This window comes from Ixodes scapularis, unplaced genomic scaffold (genome assembly GCF_016920785.2).
Source record: "Ixodes scapularis isolate PalLabHiFi unplaced genomic scaffold, ASM1692078v2 PGA_scaffold9__187_contigs__length_104089568, whole genome shotgun sequence".
NCBI classification, from domain to species: domain Eukaryota; kingdom Metazoa; phylum Arthropoda; class Arachnida; order Ixodida; family Ixodidae; genus Ixodes; species Ixodes scapularis.
This window is the reverse complement of record NW_024609884.1, coordinates 101,534,843-101,555,146: the sequence shown is the minus strand read 5'-3', so window position 1 is coordinate 101,555,146 and position 20,304 is coordinate 101,534,843. Positions and strand designations below refer to the sequence as shown.

At 45.5% G+C, this 20,304-nt stretch overlaps 1 protein-coding gene across 6 annotated transcripts in view; it reads left to right on the top strand.

The window, feature by feature from the left end:
- The window catches only part of LOC8037538 (activin receptor type-1), a 124,620-nt gene that overhangs the window by 78,969 nt on the left and 25,347 nt on the right, over nt 1–20,304 (top strand). For all 6 annotated transcript variants that reach the window (XM_029979581.4, XM_042287545.1, XM_029979582.4 and 3 more), the window contains one exon: nt 10,713–10,812. In XM_029979581.4, coding sequence (XP_029835441.1) covers nt 10,713–10,812 — 100 coding nt within the window. The remainder of the gene's footprint in view (nt 1–10,712; nt 10,813–20,304) is intronic.

Sequence of the window (20,304 nt, the reverse complement as noted above, 5' to 3'; positions counted from 1 at the left end):
TAGCCTTCGTAACACGTGTGCTTTTCAATTAAGGAATCCTTATATTGGTGAAACACAGATAGCACACCTCACATCTCCATTAGAATGCTTTCTTTGTGTTCTACCTTGGTTTTGTCATAGACTGGATTGTAGTTCCTTTATATATAGCATTTTTGTGCACCTTGTTGAGAACATAAAACGTGCACGCCGGCTCAGGACAACAGTGGAAATTATAGTGATGCTTAGCGACAACCATCTGTTAAGTGATGCCTATAACATTATTCAGTGTCCCCAGAGCTCTTGAAGTTTAAAAAATATGCCACAATATAGTCGAATTATGTAAATACAATGCCATCTTTGTTACCAAGACTGATGCAAGCAGTTAGCCGTGTTAGACAAGGGCAGCCACCGTTGACTATTTTTGACAGCACACCAGCTTGTGATTAAGCTCAAACCTATGTTGAAACCGAAACTACAGTTTTTCAGCTATGCACGAGATTCTGCAATTTTCTGCATTAAACTTAATTTTTTGATGGCACTTGGAAACCATCAATTGCCGGTGATCGATGGCCTATGGGCGGGGTCAGGAAGGAGTTAAACAAATCTGTTAAACTTCAAAAAAACACCCTGTATACTAAGTAGCCTATAAGCTTTCCATTTCAAAAATAATCTACCCGTTTAATTTTCATGTCCTAAGACTTGGAGCTTAGAAGGCAACTCCAGTCAAGATTTATGAATTTGGGATTACGACTGTTCTCAGCTAAGTGGTGTCTTTGAATTACGAAGTATAATTTATTTTATTTATATTTTTCGATATTCTGTGTAGTTTATCAATATCATGGCTCAAAGTTTGGTTTTGGGCGTCTACGGCAAAATCGAAACTATACTCCAACTCATGTTTACAAACAAACCGGAGCGCCCGAAGCGCCCCTAGCGGACGCCACCGGCGCCGCGCATGCGCGATGGGGGTGTGGGCAAGAAGCTCGCCGTCGCCCATAAAAAACCATTAAAATGCGATGTTGTCGGCGTCGGTGTGAGTCCCCACGCTCTTTTTGGCATTGAAATTGTTGATTCTACGTCCTCCTAATGATGTCTGACTACTTGAGCGGCGTCAGCGAAATTACCGAGGCTCGTTACACCGCAAAACTTCGCGTGAATCATCTGACATGCGGCGATTCATTCGGCGTGGACGCCGCAGAATGTACGCTAAAGCCTGATTCACATGATGGGATTTCGCTCGCAATTTTCAGTAGCGACGTCACTCGGACTGCAAAAGCGTGAACCGTAGCTGAGATGTCGACGTCGATACTATAAATCGCAAGCAGAATCCAACCAAGTGAATCAGGCATAACAAGTCGGTGATGGCCACTGGTAACAATGATCAACATCTTCTTGTATCTACTGTTTACGTCCAGCCTGCTTACCAACCTTCAAACTCAAGTCTTTTGAGGCCTGCACTTACTTCTTATCGCAAGTACCAGGCCTACGTTTGGTCTACGGGCCGGTGTCCTCTAAAAGAGCAGACGACAAGCAGAAACGTTTGAAAGAGCAGACGACAGTTCGAACGATCAGGCGGCCGTTTGAACTTGAAGACGCAGCGAACATAGTCTGCAGGTGGTCCGTACAACTTGACGATTTTACGGCGCTCATTTTGGAACAAAACAAATAAATTTGATGACCAGAAGTATCCGTGAATTCAACCCAAAATGCTTCCCGCCCAAGCAATCGTGGTCCGACGGCGTCTGCTTTTCCCTTTTCACGGCACATATCCACGTTCTCGGACGAACCGAGCGCATGAAAACTGACCTTCAAATCTTTCTCGACACTTTTGGTACAGCCCCAGTCGCAGCATTTTGACGAGAAGGCAGGTTTTTGTCTGGTTCCTTTCAAAACAATGCAGGAATACACGTCTCAAATGGGCACTTCTGCCCACAGCCCCGGACCGGAAGTGCGCCCGACGCGCCACCACCGCGGCGTGACGTAACAGAGATGAGTTCGTGTATAGGCTAGAGTGATTGCAACACTGATCATCAGTCGTACGGCCGTGACGTGATGTCACAAGGGTGCTGTGCCAGTGTTGCTTGACTAAAAGCTAACCCACTTGCCCGCTAAAGAGCAGCTGGTCGCAGCTTTAAAATCGGTTTTAGTGGAGTATGCGGCTTCAATTTAGCATAATATTTCGGATATGATCATACGAGGCAGATTCAAAAAGTAACTGCAATTGGCTGTGAAAAAATCAAATCTTGTGATAGACTGTTGTGCTGCAAATATGTTTTGACCTATGACAAGAAGAGCTGTGCACGCCTGCCTGGCGACTTGATGGAAAATGTCACGTAGCAATTTCAAAATGGCCGCCCCTTTGTTAGCATGCACCAGGGAGGAGCAGCGTTCGGTTATCCGATTTTTGGGTGCAGAGGGCAAAAAAACCCTGCAGATAATCATCGCAGGATGCTGAAGCAGTATGGAGACACCTGTGTATCGCTTTGGCAGGTGTACAAGTGGCATAAAAGGTTTCAAAGTGGAGCGTCCAGTATGACAGACGCACCTCGGTCTGGCCAGGCTCACACTTCAACGAGACTGGATGCAATCTCTGCTGTGGAGCGGCTCATACACGGGAACTGGCATGTCACCATTGATAAAGTGACTGAAGAATTTGGTATTAGTTGTGACTCGACGCACCATATCATTCATGATATTCTGCAGACCACAAAGTATCTGCCAGGTGGGTACCAAAACAACTTGCTTCGGACCTGAAGGAGCGGCGTGTGGATGCTTGTGAGACGCTACTGCGATACTACGAAGCCGAGGGAGATGGTTTTCTTCTACGCATTGTCACCGGTGATGAATGCTGGGTGCACAACGCCCAGCCAGAGAAAAAGCGAGCAAGCAAGGAGTGGCGACACACAACGTCACTAAGGCCGAAGAAGTTCAAGACAGTGCTAAGGTGGGCAAGCTAATGCTTATGGTCTTTTGGGACCGTGAAGGCCCAATACTTGAACATTACATGCCCAAGGGACTCACTGTAACAGCGCATCATATTGCAACCTGCTTGAGAACCACTTGAAGTCTGCAATAAGGTCAAAGCGTCACAGATTGCCCAGCTCGGGGGTGTTGCTGCAGCACGACAATGCGCGCCCTCGCACGGCACGTACGACAGTGGAAAAAATCAAAGGACTGCGGTTTGAGTGTGTTGCGCAGCCACCATACTCGCCAGATCTCGCACCGAGTGATTTTTCCCTATTGGGACCCTTCAAAGGGGCTCTGAGGGGAAAGAAGTTTGATCCAGATAATGACCTGAAAGCAGCATTCCTGGTTCCAGAGTCAGCCATGAGATGTTTTCTCCCGCGGCATCTATGCATTGGTGAAGCGTTGATGCTCATGTGTCGAGTGAGGATGTGACTATGTTGAAAAGTGATAAAGGGCTTTTGATATCTTTACTACCACACATAAAAAATAAATTGCGGTTACTTTTACTTGGCCACTTGCCCTCGTATTTGGTGCCACTAAAGCGATGCCAGTCATATATTTTGGTTTGGTTTTTGACCAGAGTTACCCTTCAAGCAGCGTATGTATGATGTGGCGTGATATTTTGTAGTTTTCAATATTTTGCAACTACATATACTGTTATCAGATAGAGTAGATTTGTACTTGTTAACTTGAGTATGGGAATTCATTTATGTTTGCTAAACAGGGACATGAAACATGTATTTACAACTAATGAAAAGTATGGTAACTAAGGATTTGGCTTTATTTCAAACGCTACCATCTTGAAATGGTTTTGTTTTCAGTAGGCATGTGGAACTTGTGACTGGGGTTGCTAAATACAGTCGAGCCCGGTTATATCGCACCCGGGTATTTCGAATTATTGTTTATATCAAACAGTTCACACATCCCCTCGAAAATCACATGTAATCGTATAGGAGCCTTGTTTTTCTGTATCGAACTCCCATGGCCTCCCATGGCAGGGACACTCAATATAGCGGACAAAGTATGGCCGCCCCCGCCGTCGCTTCTTCCGCATTTGGATTCCGCGAGCGGGGCTGGCAGACTGCCGAGCCAGCATACGTGCACAGGAATACGCAGCAAAAAAGCAATTGTAAAAAACAAGACGAAAAAGGGGATGATGGCAGAAGCAATGGGAAGGGCACGCACACGCGTAGGGAGGGCAGGGGGTGCCCGCTGTCAGAACAATAGTGTTCGCTCTTTCCCCCAACACCGCTGTCGCTCAACACCTCCTAGAAGAGAAGGCCGTAGCGCTCTGAGTGGTTACGTCACAATGTCGGAGAAGGAAGTCCATGGTGCAACTACGTGAAAAAATATCTGGTATCGACGTAAAAAAAAAATGTTTCTTGTCGAGCGGCGCAGTGGTGATCGTGCGCGTTTATCCGACTTTAATATACGTTTTAAAAGCGCAGTCTTGCATAATTTATTATATATATATATATATATATATTATAAACGTAATATACAACGTGTTACCAAGGTTGGAAGTACCAAATTTATATTTGTGATTATCCCCGTAACCGCGGGACTACATGCAGTCCCACAGCTCCCCAGACTTTTCAAATAAACCAGCCCGGTGCGACATTTTTTTCCCTTATACGGGCTCCGATTCTGGTAAATTTACTTTGTGTGTGAGCTGCTGACTGTTTGAAAAAGGAACGCCGAGACAATTGAGAAAGGAAGGAAACCGAAAAAAAATCCAGTCATCGCCACAGGGAGCACACACGAGCAAGAGATGGGTCGACAACGTTAAAGGGGCCCTGCAAGGACTTTTTAGAGCGCAGCTCTTAGGGGCCCGTTTCCGGCTTGAGCGGCGTCGCCGTCGCCGTCGGCGCCGGCGTCGGCGTAACCGCGCGGTGCATCATGGGAAATGTCCCATAATGCACCGCGCGAGCCCCCCCACCGGGGTCACGTGACTTCGTGGGGAAGCACGTGACCCCCCCCCCCCCCCCCCCGAGGTCACGTGACTCCCCTGAGGTCACGTGACCCCCTCCTCGAGGTCACGTGACCCCCGCCGATGTCGCGTGACCCCCCGATGACGTCATCGACACTGATGACGTCACCGGCATCCACATCGTCATTATCGTCATCATCACTGATGACGATGACGATGTGGATGCCGGTGACGTCATCAGTGATGATGACGATGTGGATGCCGGTGACGTCATCAGTGATGATGACGATGACGATGCGGATGCCGGTGACGTCATCAGTGATGATGACGATGACGATGTGGATGCCGGTGACGTCATCAGTGATGATGACGATGACGATGTGGATGCCGGTGACGTCATCATCACTGATGACGTCATCAGTGACGTCACTGATGTCGTCACCGGCATCCGCATCGTCATCGTCATCATCACTGATGACGTCACCGACATTCGCATCATCATCGTCATCATCACTGGTGAAGTCATCAGTGACGTCACTAATGACGTCATAGGTACCCGCATCGTCATCGTCACTGATGACATCATCAGTGACGTCAGTGATGATATCATCGGCATTGGGGGTCACGTGACCCCCCCCCCCCCCCCTGGTTAGTCTAACCCCCCCCCCCCCCCAGCGCCCTTCCCTCCTCCTCCTCAAGAGCTGCGCTCTAATTCGGCGTTACAGGGAGTTGTAAGCGGCTTTCACTTTTTTTACTGGTTTTTAATTTGCATCGAACCTGAGCGCACTGAACGTAGTAACTTAGTGAAAATTTTCTTTTCTCGAAATTCGCTTTATTTTAAAAGTTAAGTATAGGCAAATTAGAATTACAAAAACAAGCAAAAAATAACCTCCCTCATGACGTCCTTGGTTGCTTGAAAGGCCGTGAACTAGAGGAGGGGTAGGGAGCTCATCGAGCGCGCTCAGCTGCCGCACTCCGTGTCGACGGCACAAGAGGGCACCACTAAAGCATGTTCTGGATAGGCTGTATGCAAGCCTTCCTTGTATTGCCATTATCAAACGACAGATTGACTAAAATGGAATTTATACGGAAAAGTTAAACTGAGAAAAATGCGTTCAAAGTGCCCCAATCCCTACCTTTTCTTTATTAGCCTTGGTGGACAGAAAATAATTTATAAAAAATTAATTATACAGTGTAAACTAATTAAACTTTCTGGGGATACTCTCTTGATGTTGGTGGATGTAAATATGTCATTTTTCAAAATCTACTTTTTTTGCAGAAATTCTTTTTTTCTGGAAAGTGTCTCCACTTAAAACAATCACATTCTTCTATAGACGTCTTATACGCATACCTTGTGCCACTCCGTAGCGATTATTTAGCAGTGTAATATTTTGCTCGTGTAATAAAATGTTTTCTAGACCCGTTGCTATGTGCAGCTTTCATTTTAGCTATTAAGACATGCTATGTGACTAAAAGCGTGTTACAACGGTCAATCCACGCGCGTTGCCTTCGCTTCGATGCGCGCCCCCGATGGCCTTCCCTTGCAACGTCACGAGAAGAGCACTCCAGCCTTCTCTTCTACGAGGTGTTGTGTTGCTGCGCAACTTAGCCCCAAAATAAACTAGGCAAAAAAAAAAAGTTGTCAAGTTGAGTGTTAACAACAACGGTTGAGCAATTGCACTTTGAACGTCTTTGTTTACCTTTTTCTTTGGCCGGTCTTGCTTTGCCCATTTTCTTGTTCTTCTTTTGTGGCCTTTCTTTTTTTGCTGCCTGAATTTAGTGCGGCTTCTTTTTTTTGCTTGCTTAATTTTATTCTACGGATAGAAAGATTTTTTTTATGCTGCTCGCTTTTTTCGGTTCTTACAATTCTCTAAAATTATTTTCGTGTTTTGTTGCTGGCGCTGTGTAAACGATTGCAAACACGGTTGCGTAAACGCGGCAGAGTTTGTGGTTTTCACCAACTAATTTCTAGTGTATTATAGCGGCTCTTAGAGGCTCTATTTGGTAAAGTCCCGTTTGTCGCGGCCTTTGGTATTAGCAGAGACGCACGGAAATTTCCACTGGAGCTTAAGTTAACATATTTTTGTATATCGAATTATGGATATACTGAACTCTTTCATGGATGCCCTTAGAATTCTCTCTATCCGGGTTCGACTGTAGACTCCACCTTTTGTTCTCATGAGACTTGAGCTTTTTCTGTTGCCTTCCAGTACAAATTCATAAGAGGAACCAACCGGCTACCAGGACAGTTCTGAAGAGCTTCCATTCGGATAAATTGCCATTATGCTGTTCTCTTTCGATGCTATGGGCTCGATTATTTTTAACGAAAGGGCATCTTTGGAAATGGTTCTGGAAGGTCACATGGAAGTGCTTTTTCATGGGGCTATTTTTGTATCTAGAGAAACGGGTCTTCACTTCTCGCCCCATGTTGGACCTGGGTGATCAGCTCCTATATTTAACGAGGGAGGAGTGTTGGGCCAGTTGGTGATTCAGGATGGTTAAAAAGCGCAACAGGACGACGGACAGAAAGGAAAACACAGCACCCTTTTTTTCTGTCTGTTGTCCTGTTGCGCTTTTTAACCATTCTGATATTTACTTGTACTGCTACAAAACTAGTCTTGCGACTCCCGAGCTGCTCAAAGCTGCTCCAAAGGGCCGCCTTTTCTCTTCCCAGACCGGCTACAAAAGGGCAAACCAACAAATGAGGTGCGCAAAGAGCAAATGAACTTGCAGGCCGTATAGTTTTTGGGTGGCCGCAATAAAGAAACTACCGCCCGAAAAAATTTAACAACTCGTAACCTTCCCATGCAGTAATTTATTTCACATGAACTTCCATGGCTGTAGAGAGCTGCCATACTTTTTTCAAATACAGGTATGTTTTATTTCATTGAAATTTGGGGTCTATCTAGAATCTTGGGCAAAAATGTTTGACTTCTAAGAATGTGCAAAATGAGCGAGCTCATAGAGCTGATAGCAAGTCCAACGCGTGCAAAGAGCTCATGGTGACCGATGTTAGCACTTGAGGTGAAGGGGGGACGCGAGCATGGGCATTGGACACGGAAAGAGTCGCATCCGCACGGAGGGGAGCAAACATTTGGTTTTTTTCAAGCTAGTTTATTTACAAGAACAACCTGCAGTGCTCAAGCATTATCAAGTGCAGCCGACTATTAATAGAGAGAATGTGTTAGTGGAACAGGCAACAAATCAGTAAATTAGTTAAATATCAAAATCACTTCCTGAAGGAGGCAATTCCATGTTAATGCATATAATGGCATACTCGAGCATACATGTATGGCATACCCAGTCAGTGATTATGCGAGGAAACAATGAATATTTGTTGTAGCTAATGTGACAGATTCTTTCTTTGGTTTTCATTGAATAATCCATGCAACTGGAAGCATAGTTTAGTAATTTTAAATAGCGATTTTTGTTTAATGGCTCAAAGTTATTAGAGATGGCATGCAAAAACTTCAAGCGCAGGTTTCTTATCTAGTTGGCTTTTAATATCTGTTCCACTGACATCTTGCTATAGTAATTTCCCTACCCAAAGCTGGTGGCACGGCTAAAGTGTCTCATCTATTAGATACTGTTGGTGCCCACAAAACATATGCATATTCAAATCTTACTATGGAGCAATAGGCTTCTTTTTGTTTTTTTTTCTGCACCAATATGCACAATACGAATAAGAAAATTTAATGTACAGCTATTTTTTCTACTGGTCTGGCTGACATGAATATTAAAAGAAAAAGTGTTGACAAATTAATCCTCAGTTACTTCACATCTTCTGACTGTCAATAAACTAACGGATAACGTGACACTGCATCCCAAAAGTAATGTGGACATACTTATCAGTGCTACGTTCCCAAGCCTTGCACCACGGAGAAATTCTATGAAGGTCTGATTGTGAGAGGGCAGCATCACTAACACTGTGTACTTTGCTATACAGTCAAGCCCGTTTATAACGAACAGCAGGAAACGCTACGATCAGTTCGATATAGCACGTAGTTCGACATAGCAAAAAACAATTATAACGAACCTCCACTATGCTTTTGTTGTAAGGCGAGAGCGTCTCTTTCTTTCAAATCGCTTCACTTCCGCCTTGTAACAACACGCTGTAAAGTTGTGGCTGTTGTTTTTGCATGCGTGCAGAGTTTGTTTTTTTACCTCCCCTTCTGAATCGCTTCTCTTCGTGGGCAGACGCTTTGGGATGAATGTGGTTTTTATTTTTTGTGCGTGCGTGCAGTTTGTTTTTTTAGCTTTCTCCCCTTCTGAATTGCCTCTCTTCACTCAATTTTGTTCGCAACTTGAGCTTTTAAAATTTTCCTTCTTTCCTACTTCTTTCTTGGGGGAAGGGGCAGGGTAGAAGACGATTGTTTGCACGTTTTTGGAAGCCTTCCCGGGTGGAAAAAGTTCGATGTAGCCAATATGTTGTTCGTTATAAAAAGTACTTTTTACATGCATTTTAATTTAAAATTTTCATGAGTTCGATATCGAGAATAATTCGCTGTACGTGAGTTCGTTCTAAACGGGTTTCACTGTATAAAACACAATCATCTGCAAACAGCCTCACAGACGAGGTAATGCATATTATTACATCATTATTAAACACAAGCAATAAAAGAGGCCCCAACACTGACCCCTGTGGCATGCCAGAGGTCATATCAATAAAACCAGATTTTTAACCATTCATAAGAAGCATTGCTTTCTTTCAAATAAGTAAGTTTCAGTTCAACGGTAAATGTTTTGGTCAAGGTTAGTGGAACTTAATTTATACAGCAACAAACGGTGAGACACTTTGTCAAAAGCTTTACGGAAGTAAAAAAGAAAATCGAGATATATATATAAATGCTTTTTCTTTTTTATAAATGCTTTTTCTTTTTTTTTGTCCAAAAAGTTATGCATGGGAACAACAATTTATACCTATTTTATGCTTTGTGAACATGAAAAGTTTCTTCTGAGCCAAAGTGAAAAACTTTGGGTACCTTCGTGTGCACTTTGCTTAGGGTGGGGTCAACTGTTCCCCTCTCCTGTGTTCTCTCCTACCTCCATCTTGTTTTCCTGGTATTCTTGCTCAAACGTTGAGTTCATACCAGCCTCTGGCAACACTGTGTGACTGCTTCCATTTTTCTGAGCCGACGTTAGGCCAATCAGTGGATGCGGTCGTCATGTTACTTCTCGGTTTGTTTTGAAGCTGCAAGCTGAAAGCATAGGCAAAACAGAAATACTATTGACTGCTCTGAATATCCATTTCTGACATTTGAGTTGTCGATGGTGATTGGGCCCTCTGCTTGCAAGCTATAGACGCGAGAGCACTTAAAAATTTGTGTTGTTATCTAGAACAGGGGTCTGGAAACCCCGGGGCCAAGTTTGGCCTGTGCCTGGCCACAGTCCTTCCAGTGGCGCCCACGCTTCCTGCAAACTTGCTGCTACCAGCACGAAAATGAGTGTCTGTAAAACAAACGCCGCCCTCACCAAACGTTCTCACCAGAAAAATTGACAACTATTCATTTAAAACTTTTTACTATTGCATATTAATCTTCTGGCCCTGGAGACTGTGACCAGCCCCTTAGCCAAAAAGTTTCAAGACCCCCAATCTAGAAGAGTAAGCATGTAAGCTAACATTGCTGCTTGTGTCGTTGCGATGGTGGGCCTAGCCCCAGCGGTGACCTTGAAACTGCCAGCGGAAGTAGCCACGGGAACGAGGTTAATGGTTTGTCAGCAGTTGGTATCTCAAAGTGACACGACACTAAGCGAAGCCCGCACAAAGGCACCGAGGAGAAAGCTTTGTGATCCCTCAAATGCAACCTCTTTTAATTAGGATGTGAACACTTTGCAGGAGATGTTTGAGCACTCGATCACCTCAGGAAGTGGGTCTGGCCTCCCTCTCCTCATCCAGCGGACATTGGCCAAGCAGATCCAGCTGGTCAACTGCATAGGTAGGAAACAATGATTGGCAAACGCCTCGTGTGTTTCATTGGTGCGGCAAAACTGCTCTGACCTATTTGGATGATGAGTGGCAAATTTCTAATATCCCCCAAGTGCCCCGGCCCGCGCTAAAAAAATCATGGGAACGGTGTTCCTTCAGCCCCTTAATGATTGGTAATTTCAACCCTATTCTTGGTTACACAGGTTTTGAGCGTAATTGGGAGTCACTCTGAACAAGCGCCTGATATACCCCAATGACCTGTCATATCGCTTTTAAAATTTCTCCTGAATGTCAGCGTTTTTGATACTGTGCATGCTGTCCACCCTTCAACCTGCATGGGCTGCAGAAATCTCTTACATTATTATCATGCTGATATTAAGTTAGAAATGCTAAAAATGCTATAAACAGCCCTGTGGACTCCGAGCTAAATGCTGGTTTTTGTTGTTGTGAATTATCGGCTTTTTAAGCGATTTCTGTTTTAACAGCAATCACAAGAATGATAATATTGTAAGAGATTTCTGCAGCTCAGGCCAGGTTGAAAGGTGGACCGCATGCGCAGTATCGAAAATGCCGACGTTGACGAGCAATTTTAAAAGTGATATGATAGGTCCTTGGGGTATATCAAGTGCTTGTTCAGGGTGACTTTGAATTACGCTCAAAAACTGTGTAATCATGGAGTTGGTCGAAAATAAGCGATCACTAGGGAGCTGAAGGAACACCGTTCCCATGATTCCTTGAGTGCGGGCCGGGGCGCTTGGGAATACTGCAATTGGTCTATTGAGCCAGACCTGCTATGATTCGAGGAACTCTCCAATTATTTTTATTTATATATTTATTTACTTACCCTCCAAAAGACATTACAGAGGGGAGTGGTAAACACATGAGCAAACAAAGCGGCAAAAATAAACACTTATGGTACATCAGAAAATGACGAGAAGACGGGGCATTTTTTAAAGCAATTGACTCAGGTAAGGTTGCCACAGGGCGAGGAAGCTGGTTTCCTTTCCACAGAAGTGCAGGCTATGAATGAATAGAAAAGTGTGTGTTGCAAGGGAAGGTGTCGTTGAGGATACAGTCGACGGGAAATCCATGGCGGGGCTGTTAGTAGGATTTCACGCTGGACAGAATGATAGTGAATTCTATGAAAAAGAGACAATTGAGAAAGCTGTCTACATAAAGCAAGATTAGGCAAAGATAGCTTCATTAAGGTTGCATTAGAAGTGATGATAGAAAGAATAAAACATGCAGATTGGTTTTGAATCGAATGACTGAAGGAGGTGTTCCGTGCCGGAGTCCCCGACGAAGGCTGCATACTCAGGCTTCGTTTGAACCAGTGATTTCTAGAGAAGGAGCTTAAGGGGATGAGGGAATGTGTCCTTAGAAAGCCGACCATCTGGTTAGCATTGTTAATTACATGCACTATATGAATGCTCCATGACAGGTCAGACGTTCTGTGAAGACCAAGGTATTTATACGTTTGCACGGATTCCAATTGCTATGGTGTTAAGGTAGTAAATAGGCGAAACCGTGTTACGACGGGATATGCGCATTGATTTGCACTTGGTGATGTTTAGTTTCATTAGCCACGTGCACCACATGCACCACGTGCAGCACCAGTTAGCTATTGAGATTAGGTTAGAATGCAAAAGGGTGTGTTCAGATGAGGACGGTCATGGTGGTTTTTTTGTTTTCACTAATATTTTTGTATGAGGTAGCGAAACCTGTCCACATGGCGGGACAGACCTTACTTTTGCAAGATACTTCCTTGTTTTCGTAAAAAAAATTGCAATCCGGAGAAGGTTGAAAAAACTATTTTCCCAACTGCACGATGACGCAACTTTGAAGGCCTGAGGAATAAAGGATAAAGCTTTCTACACCGTCAAAGTTTTTACGTTTAATCCGCAGATACTTTTCTGCCAGGATTAGTTAAAGTTAGCTGACATGAGGATATATTTGAAGCGAAATAAAATGCCCAACTAGGCTTCTGAAGCAAATCTTACATAATGAGGCATTTTCTGGCGAATTTTTGAGTCGCTTTAAAGTTTTATTCTAAAGCTGAAAATTTTTGTGTCAAGTTTTTCATGCTTTGTGAACTTCTAACAAATTAATTAGCGTTGTACTGTTGAAAGTGTTTTCTCCATTGCGCCCGGAAATTTCGTCAACACCAAAAAAGTTAAAATTTGGCCATTTTTGTGCGGCAATTAAAAAAAATAATCATTCTTGATTTTATTTAAATTTTGCCCAATGGGCCCTTGATGACTGGTGATTACTAATCTGCAAGGACATGTTGCATTACTTTGTTTTAAAACAAAAAAATAAATGTGTAACCAGGTCGTGATCGCATCAATTACCGTTAGGGCGCTTCTGCCTTAACGATTAGTGCTACACGAGCGACGCATGCCGCAGTATCTGTATTTGGTCATATTAATGGCCAGGCACCATGAAGCACTCTAAAAATAACACGTGAACTTGTTTTCATCGCAGATGTGGCTGATATTGCCAATGAACACTGAAATTTATGGCACGTTCGATACTTATTAGGGTGTATGCTTGGCTGTTTATAGATGCTCATCGTGCTACCTTTTCAAAGGAGTACAGTATAGACCACTTACAACGTAACCGCTTATAGTGCAGGACCGGGTATAACGCGGCTTTTTTAACCCACTAAGTCCCCCAAAACTCCATGTATTTACATACCGCTTAAAATGCAGGCGTGCGAAGGGAAATACCGGTTATAGTGTGGTTCTTGGAACAGCGCGCCGACTGATTGGCACAGCGAGCACGCTTCCCTGTGCGACACTAGATAACGGCGCGAGCCGCAATGGCCGCAAGCAGCACTCGCGGGGCAAGGAAGTTGCTCGAAGGCTCGAAGAAGCGGGGGGAAGCGAAGAGAGAGGCTTCAGTTGCCATAGCGACGGAGGGACGCACGCGCGTGTCGTTCACGTGCATGCGTCCCTCCGCTGCGTTGGAAACAAACAACTGCAACGACAGACCAATCGCAGGTCGAGGAGAAGTGTTTGCGCGCGTTGCATGCCGGTCGCGGGCCGGCTGCATCTATCCACGAACATGGCGTCGGTTGTGATTTTCGACGTAGGCGGCGGGGTGGAAGCTCATCGTTCCGCGTAAAAGCGCTATCCTTGACTGTGAATTTTCGTTGTGTGTCGCTATGATAACCCAGCACGTACTAGAAGGGAAGATCCACCTACTCGTGCGGCGATGTTGTGGCGGCACTCTCAAGACGGCAGAAACGCCCGTGTCGTCGTGTTTGTTTACTTCGACTACAGTGGTGCTTTCTAAGCATTTGTGTTTTCGAACATCGCCCGGATTTCTTATTTTGACCATTTCATGCCTGTGCTCAAGTTGAAGGTATTACTGGCGCGTACCGTATAAAGGATGCGAATTTTCACACGTTTTCATCGCCGGAGAAAAGTGATTAGGGTTAGCAATCCTGAACGCTCGCAACGTCTGTCCGCAACCCGCAACACCGTTAAAAGGCTGCGTCAGGCAAGAGTCACTCATTTCTTTCAAAATGTGTGACACACTTGAGAGAGAAGTGTACTAGTCTGGTGAAATAAAGACTTTCCTCAAACTAAGCTTTATTTTTCATCTAACATAAAATATATTCTTTTACAAAGGTAAGTTGTCTGATTGCATGTACCGCTTATAGTGCGGATTTTCGCGACTCCCGCGACATACGTTATATGCGGTCTACACTGTACGTTAATATTAGTACCTGGCTGACAAAATAATTTATTCCTATTTCTTGGCACCACCCGAAAGCTTGCTGACAAAAAAGTTTGACTCATTTCTCTCTAGGCATCGCTTGGAACGAGCGACATTGCAGAGGCTTCTGTCCCGACCGATGGCGGGCGCGGCTACGGCGGAAAGACAACAGATTATGTCTCGAAAAACAATGGCGAATGAGTGGAAATCAAGGTTGAGTTAGAGAGGATTTAAGTAGCGTAAGCGGTTCAGCGTTGAAGTCAACAGCCAAGGTTGCGCTCGGGCACTACTAAGTTGCTCCAACGGAATCTCTTGCGGCGCCTCATCGAGGGGAGCAAGAGAGTTATCGACCTGGGGAAATATTTTGATGAAATTCCAAGAGGGTCATGGCGTGCAAAAACCTGCAGATGTTTATTGGCAATAAGAACGCTCCTGGTGAGAATCGGGCAGCGCTGCCACCGAATGCCGTAGGCCGCCACACACACACGGGATCGTGGCTCGCTTTGTACAGAGAAGAAAAAAAGATTTGCTGACCAGACGACTGGCCTACACCGCTTTGAGGTCTTGCCAATAAAGGGGATGTAACACAAGTTTTGAAACAACGGGAGTTTAATTAAAACAATTATTTAAGTAAAAACAAATAATATGAGGAGGTTCGCAACTACCGAAACGTGGAAAAAAATTGTCTAAGCACTTCACCCTGCCAGTGCGCGGGCGGCATAATGCAAAAATACCTAGCGAATACAGAGAAGAAAAACAATTGCTAGACAATTGAAAGCTGAACTCCTAAACTCCTGGATTCCTACCAACCAGATTGCAGTGCTGAGAAGCTAGCGGGTGGAGGGAGTGTCTAATCTGTCACTGTTCGGGAGTGTTGGCCTCTTCGGTTGCATTTTCCGAATGGGGTGGTACCGGTGGATTCCACGGTGGGCTAGTGGGGAGCTCGATGAGGCCAGCCGCACAGGCACATTTCTTGCAAAGCCTTCCCCAGCGCAAACATGGCCCTCCACCGTCGCTTTTCCCGGGCTCTGTCCGCATTTTCGCAGATCGAATCTCACGGCTTCAAGTCCAGAGCAGACTTCGTGTTCACGCAGGTCAAATTTCGTGCGAGACGAAAAAGCGTGGTTGGAACTGCGATATATCAAACCATGTGCAGGAAGGCCTTCGAACCATTTGTCACGCGGGGTCTTGTTTTTATTGAAGTGCATAGGAATATTGAAACTAATGTACACCTGAGTCGGTCTCCGGGTAATTTGACGAATGAAGTCTCTAATATATGCAATCAATGCAATGCCTTCCGCGGTCTCCTCTGCCGTCTAAAAACTGTAACTAGTGATCCTGACTGCTCTCTGATGTTTTACACGTCTTCTCTAAGCCTTCGGAAGCAGTTCTGGCACAAGAAGTCGTTTTCATGCGCTTCTGCCTCGGGACTCGGCACTTTCCGGAAAGTGGCACTACCCAGGTCGCTGACAGGAGGAAAATTTCGTTGGATTTTGATCTTCCGTTTATGCCGGTTTGAATAGTTCGCGCAAAAATATTGTGTTATAAATGACGCCATGAAAAAGGCTCACGCGCTGACGAAGACGCAACTTATTCTTAGAATTCACAAGGGATTAAAATTAACGACAAACTGAAGTCGCCTTTCGTGGAATTGTGGGTGCCTGTCTTGCGCCACGAAATTCGGCGAGCCGGAATTCTCTCTTCAAAGTGGCTTGCCTTTCAGGTGGGTCGTTCGAGTAGCAGCTTGCCAGGGAAGCTTCCTTTCTCTAGAGCTCGGATGCTGATTCTTGCTAGGAGTGTCCGCTGATGTGCGGTGGAGTCGCGCGGTCGTTGGAGGTTCACATGGTTAATCACGCTCGTGGTTTGTAGACGGGTGGTTTAAATTAGGCAAAACTTGGAACGGGCTGACTCTCCAGCGTAGCACAAACGGCTCTTTCAAACGTCATCGGTGCCGCTTTCCCCAGGAACCATACGCGGAAAATCCTCAATGTGCTCTGGAGCGGACACAACTGTAGACCCATGCATCAAACATGTTTCCTACATTCGTACAGTCTGCTAGCACTGGCAAAACTTTCCAGGAGTCCTTGCGCCCCCCCCCCCCCCCCCCCTCCGTTCTCCGTATTTCTTCTTCCATGAAGAGGGGCTGTTGTGCCACCGCACGAGGAATGACTCTGGTGTTTGTTTGCCATCGCCACACGCCCGGTCGGTTACACCGCGCAGGGGACGCCGCCGGTCTCACATATTGCCGCTGCGAGTCGGTGAGATACGATCGCCTTTGCGCGCGCGGATGTAACCTTCGGCCTCACTTTCTGCCGCCATAGAGGTGAGGGAGGGGAAGGTTGCCACTTATTTTATTGACAAGTCTGCATCAAGAAACACTTATTTTCCTCCGGCACCGTCTTCAGGTTTAGAGTCCAGCTACACCATGCGTTGCAATGCCGTAATACACATCCAGATTTAACATTCCGTTCACGCCACGACCTCCATCGGTTGGGCCGAAAAAGTCTGTCACATTGCTCGGTCGTAGCAGTGCCTAGAATGACGACTCAAGTTATTTTTGTCAGCCAAGTACTCATATTAACGTACTCCTTTGAAAAGGTAGCACGATGAGCATCTATAAACAGCCAAGCATACACCCTAATAAGTATCAAACGCGCCATAAATTTCAGTGTTCATTGGCAATATCAGCCACATCAGCGATGAAAACAAGTTCACCTGTTATTTTTAAAGTGCTTCATGGTGCCTGGGCATTAATATGACCAAATACAGATACTGCGGCATGCATCGCTCATGTAGCACTAATCGTTAAAGGGGCCCTGCAATCATATTTAAGCGTCTACCTTTTTTGCGGTTTCCACGTCTCTTGGGGTTCGGGCAAGCCAGCGAGTACGGAGAGATTAACTAATTATCAGTGCGTCATATTTTAACCGGACGACGCGGAAACCTCCTCCACCGACGAGGGCGACCCGCGGTACCGAAAGCGCGCGATATGTGACGTCTTTGGTCCTTGGCTTACTACTGGTCAGAGCCGCTAAAAGCTTCTTTTTAGTCGAAATACAAAATATAAATGGCGCGAACCGTTTCAATTACTTATAAAAGTAGTTTTTGTTCACTATTTTAGAACAGAAAAGAAACAAATGCAGTTTATAAAGTACGGAAACAAGAAATGACCTGTCGACATACCCGCCACCAAGCGATGGAAAAGGCGGCGCTTACTAGAAAGAAGTAGTGGGATCAGGTGCCGACACGGAAAAATCCCGGATGTACGCGGCAGCGCTGCGGTCGTATGGGCAGGAGGATCCCACCGGCTCCGAGCCTTCCGAAGGCCTTCGGCGAGATGCTTGTCCTGCGGTTTGGCCGTTTCGCGATATGGCAGCGCGAAGTGGCTCCCGTTCTGAACTGATCTTTACCCCGTGTTTGCTGTCGTTTGTGGTCAATGAAGTGTCATGCCGAATTAGTGTTTAATCACGCAGCAAATGCAATGAGAGCCGCTCTGGCTGCCCGCTGCATACAGCCTGTCCAGAACATGCTTTAGTGGCGCCCTCTCGCGCCGTCGACACGGAGTGCGGTAGCCGTGAGCGCTCGCGGTGAGCTCACTACCCCTCCTCTAGTTCACGGCCGCTCAAGCAACCAAGGACGTCATGAGGGAGGTTATTTTTTGCTTGTTTTTGTAATTTTGATTTGCCTATAACTTTTAAAATAAAGCGAATTTCAAGAAAATAAAAGTTACACTAAGTTACTACGTTCAGTGCGTTCAGGTTTGGTACAAATTAAAAATTAGTAAAAACGTGCTTGCAGGGCCCCTTTAAAGACCGACCAACGAAACCATTTTCCGCAAGGTAGGAAAATGCCCCTCGCGCCCTCCTCTTTTCACCCTCTCCCAAAAATCACGTGACGGCAGAGGCTTCTTTTGTGTCGGCTTTTTCTGTAGGGATAATCCTCAAAAAGCGCGAAACGAGCGGCTAGCTGCGAGCGCCACAACGACCTTGAGACGTCCAGGTGTCTTCCCTCGTTGACGCGGGCACGCGCAATCCGCAGGATTGAGGAAGCCAGCGCGACCGAACTCTTTTTCCCATGAGCTGCAGGTCCGAGGCCGCTCGGTCGGTGGAGATCGAGGGGTCGTGGTATGCTGGGTTCGTTCCAGCAGCCGCTTTCTGGCATCGCGCGGCTGCTGGAACCATTCTCGCGTCTCCACACGGATTGGCTTGCACAATAAAGGGTTCAGGTCGTCGATAATACATTTATTTCCGAAACTTATAAATCAAGTGGCTTTCCCTAATCTCTTCATTACTGTTTGAAACACATCTCCTCTCATAGGTAATTGTTCATCCCATTTTGGACTCTTTTGCGTATTTATTCCTCCTTACGTCTGCTTGATGACTGTTTTATAACTTGATAAAGACCTTTAAATATTGGCGCGGGCTTGCGCGATCAACGCTGTCCCGGATTTATTCAAAATTGGAAAGATTAGCGTCAGGAGGGGTTGAAGAAGCAAACCGTAATTTTTGCTTCTAATGAGGACGGCACAATCGTAAGATAGGTCTTTGCTTCACCTGTATCCACAACGCCCCATCGTTTGCACGATCATAATTTCTCAGTGACATAGGTGTATACCACCTTTTACTCATGGTTACTATAGATGGGGCCCCACAGGCTTTCCCGTTATCAGCGAGTCGACTTTTTAACGACCGGCGACTCTCCTGAGTGAGAATAAATATTATCACCTTCAAACAACATCCACCCCTTTCTCCCCCCCTTTCCCGAGTTGGGGAAATATCAGGCAACTCCGGGAAGCAGCCTGCAGACTGCGCTTTTCGGCTACTCATTCTCAACACATTCGAACGTGGAAGTAAACACATCACATCAACGACGCCCTGTTTATTTGCAACCTAAATAATGTGGCTCTTCTGTTGGGACCCAATCAATTTCATCATCAATCATTATTTGTTACAACTTCATGGTGAATGTGTGTTCGTAGTGATGCCACAAAGTGGTCGATTCAAAGGGAGAAATAGGTCCTCGTATCTATTTTGCGTAAATACTCGCTCCTGTGACGCTCTAGTGCGTAAGGTCAAAGCACCCGAGGCAGTGCGTAATACTTTAAAACTGTCGTTGATGATGAAATATTTGTGGGAAGCGCGTAAAATTGTTTACACCACGAAGGCATACCTAAACATTACAAAATATCGCAATTGCAAAAAAATACGAAAAAACAAAACAAAAACGATCAGCCTGCGAAAACCATTGCTTTCTCCCTCCCCCCCCCCCCCCCCCCCCCTCTCTGTCTCTCTTCGTTTTTCGCGCCACTACAAAAAATAGCGGCCGAGCAACGAAATTGTATCAAAACCTCGCTTCTTGGAGAAAGGACACCAGGATAGGAGTATTTCCATTTTCCTTCCACGCGATTAGAAGGCAAGACGCTGGGGGAATTTATGTGCACTTACATGCTGCCTCTAAAAGGAAGTACCAGATTTCTAGTGCATGTCAATCTACATGTAAATTGTTTAATCAGTGTGCACAAACATTCGCGGCCTGGAGGATGACATGGAAGCATGGCGGAAAGCGGCTTGCTGGAAATAGAAGTCTCTATTGCACTGCACTGGTGTGAAACATTATTACGTATTTTTGTTTTATTCCTGTGCGAAAATAAAAACAGCGTTTAGAAACCGAACACTGACTTTTGAGGAGCGCCGAAAGGATATAAAAAACCGGGACAACTTGAACAATACGAGGCGCCTTGCGTCACTCAGCTTTTCCTGGTTTCTTGTTTTTCCGGAGC